The sequence below is a fragment of the Oryzias melastigma genome, linkage group LG14, assembly GCF_002922805.2.
Source record: "Oryzias melastigma strain HK-1 linkage group LG14, ASM292280v2, whole genome shotgun sequence".
NCBI lineage: Eukaryota > Metazoa > Chordata > Actinopteri > Beloniformes > Adrianichthyidae > Oryzias > Oryzias melastigma.
Window position 1 is genome coordinate 29286121 of NC_050525.1, and position 2843 is coordinate 29288963.

The 2843-nt window shown below is 44.5% G+C and overlaps 1 protein-coding gene across 3 annotated transcripts in view; it reads right to left on the reverse strand.

Annotated features, from left to right (window-relative positions):
* LOC112140163 (polypeptide N-acetylgalactosaminyltransferase 10) overlaps positions 1–2843 on the reverse strand; it is a 62033-nt gene continuing 59190 nt past the window's right edge. For all 3 annotated transcript variants that reach the window (XM_036215366.1, XM_024263054.2, XM_036215367.1), the window contains 3 exons: positions 1640–1868; positions 1362–1493; positions 1–1274 (listed from right to left, as the gene is read on the reverse strand). In XM_036215366.1, coding sequence (XP_036071259.1) covers positions 1704–1868 — 165 coding nt within the window. In that variant the 3' untranslated portion in view covers positions 1–1274; positions 1362–1493; positions 1640–1703. The remainder of the gene's footprint in view (positions 1275–1361; positions 1494–1639; positions 1869–2843) is intronic.

Consider the following 2843-nt stretch of genomic DNA (forward strand, 5'->3'; position numbering starts at 1 on the left):
AGGCGATCAGAGGTGGTCCCAGCATAGAGCCCTGCAGAACTCCATGACTTCATCATGGAGGATTCAAACTTTTATCAGAAGATACGAACTAAAAGGATTCATCATCGTCTGTTGATAAATGTTTGCTTCTAATAAAAACCAGAGTCTGAAAAGAGAAAATCCGATCCTGAACTTTGAGTTTGGATTTACCTGCAGTGTGATCAACAACCAGCAGCACAGAACGAGTCTAAAGAGAAACGTTATCAGGCTGACGTCCACGTCAGGAAGTGTTTTCATGAAAGTCAGATTACATGAAGCTGAAATCTGAAGACACTAAAGACATTTTCTCTGTCGTAGAAGAATTCCTGGAGTGTTTTCTGTTCCTCCTGCTGCATGTTTCCGTTTCGTGCTTCTTGATGTTTCTAAACCTCATCATGAAAAGTCTGGGGTTTGGTATGAAATGAAACTCCTGTTTTTGCCGTTCTTCCTGCCTCTTCATCTTCATGCCGGCGCTCCAGATGAAACGTCTCTGAGCTTTCAGGACGCCAGCAGATTGAATCATCAGCAGCTCAAAACGTTTCGATCAGGTCTGATCTGAATGTCCGGCTGTGGCCGAATAAGAAAACAGGTTTTTTCTCAACTTTTTACAAGTCGAATGTCATCAGGGGTTTGTTGTTGAGAGAAACTGTTTCAGCCCCTCCATCAGTAACACAGAAGCTCCACCCCCAGATGCATCATCATCTGAACACATTTATTTGTCAACACAAACATCACATCCATGCAGACGTTTCGCTCTTTGGCTGCAGCATCTGTGTGGTTCAGTCTTTTATTTTGAAAGTCTTAATCCATAAAGACTCATTTCTCCTAAAAAATCAGATCAGATGGAGTACACCACAAACCAAACAGACCTCATCATGCATGTCTGAAGTCTTCTGGGACACTGATGTCACCGTGCTTCTGCTGGTGAAATGCATCAAGTCAAATCAAAAACATCTCTGTGGTTCTGGTCTGACGGGTCAGAACAGGCTTAGAAGCTGCTTTCTTCCTCCTTCGCTCTTCCTCGTTTTCCTCTCTTCTTCCGTCCAGAGGATCAGCTGAGATCAGCTGAGATCAGCTGAGATCAGCACAGAAAGACTCGTTTCTCCTGCAGAGCGTCAGGAAACGTGAACTGTGGATGAATCAGAGCCGTTTCTGCTGCTTCCTCCTCACGTCAGTGCAGGATGATGAAGAACACACGCTCAGCTCTCCAAGAGCTCTAAAACCTTCAGGTGGGTCACTCGTCCGTCGTTCTCCGCCTGCAGGACAGAGAACACTCTGATTCTCATCAGTGTTTCAGAGGACGTCCTTTCAGCCGCTGCAGACGGACGGCTGGACTCCGTTACCTCCTCCTCCGTCAGACTGGAGTGGTAGGATTGGACTCGGGATGCTGCTGGTCCAAACGGCGCCTCAGCTCTCAGCTGGCGGACCGGATCAGATGTTTGCACAGCAGCACTTTACTCAGGAAGCTGCTTTATCTGGAAAAACACGCAGGGATCAGATATCTGCAGAAGCTGTGATGCTGGAGCCTCTGTGTCCTGGTGGTTTACAGAGATCACGATGCTTTGAATTCAAGAATAAAATCATTTAAAAATAATCAAGTGTAACTTGGAGGGTGACTCACGAGATCCAAGGTGATCCTGGTTCCTGGTTGGTTCCTGGGAAGATCCCGTCTCCCGTCGTGGTCTTCAGTTGGCGCCTCGGTTGAAGCGCTCCAGCACGGTGTCGTTGGTCCGCTCGAACAGCCACTGCTGGCTCAGGGAGGCGGGGTCACAGGCGTTCATGAAGACGCGGCGCTCGCTGGGGCTGCTGTCGATGCAGCTGTTGCTGACCGGGTGGAACAGACTCTTATCCTGCAGAGTGGAGGTGAAGAGGGCGGAGTCATCCTTTCAGCCGCATCATCACAGCAGCTGAACTCTGAGGCTTTGAATACAAACGAGCTGAAGGCGGCAGAACTAGAACGTCAAATTATCTCCTTAATCCTGATGCACATAAATGAGTGGGTCATTTTTAAAAATCATGTTAATCTCAATTTAATCTAAAACTAAAATTAAAAAATGGTCCAACGGTTTCCCTGCATGAACATTTGATTTGAACTCAGGTGAAACTTTCCTGTCAGTGCGATCCTGGTGTCTGTGTACTGATGAGTACACGATGAACTGCTGCTGTGATGTCATCAATGTGCGACTTTGTAGTTTACAGAACTCCCACAAAGAAATGCTCTGAGCCACAGCTGTCATCTGTAATGGAAGTCGGGATAAAGCGTTCCTGTCATGAAGTAATGAGGACATGGAGGAACGATCACATGAGACGGTGAAATGTTTGATAGGATTAGTAAGAAGTTTGACCAACATTTGTTGAGGGTTTCCTTCTGCTTCTAGGAGATACATTTGAGCTTTCTGGATGTTTTTTGTCTTTTTTCTTTAAATTGAAAAAAAAACACTTGTTGGTGTAAAAGTGAAGGATGGAAGTCTGTCACATCAGGAAACTTCCTAAAGGCAGTTTTTAGTTGTGATTTGATGTTTTACTGCATCATTATTTAAATGAAAATATCTCAAAATGAGGCTTTTTACAGGAAATGTTATTGGGTTAAAAAATTGCAATAAATTAATTGTAGATCACAATTAATTATTGGATGACAGCACTATACAGAGCACAAAAAAGCTAAAAAGTAAATTGAAATGCTAACAAAATAAAGTTGCTAAAGTACAACAGTAAAGAGATTTTGTTACCCAGATGTTTCATGGATGGATGGATGATGGATGGATGATGGATGATGGATGGATGGATGATGGATGGATGGATGGATGGATGGATGGATGGATGAT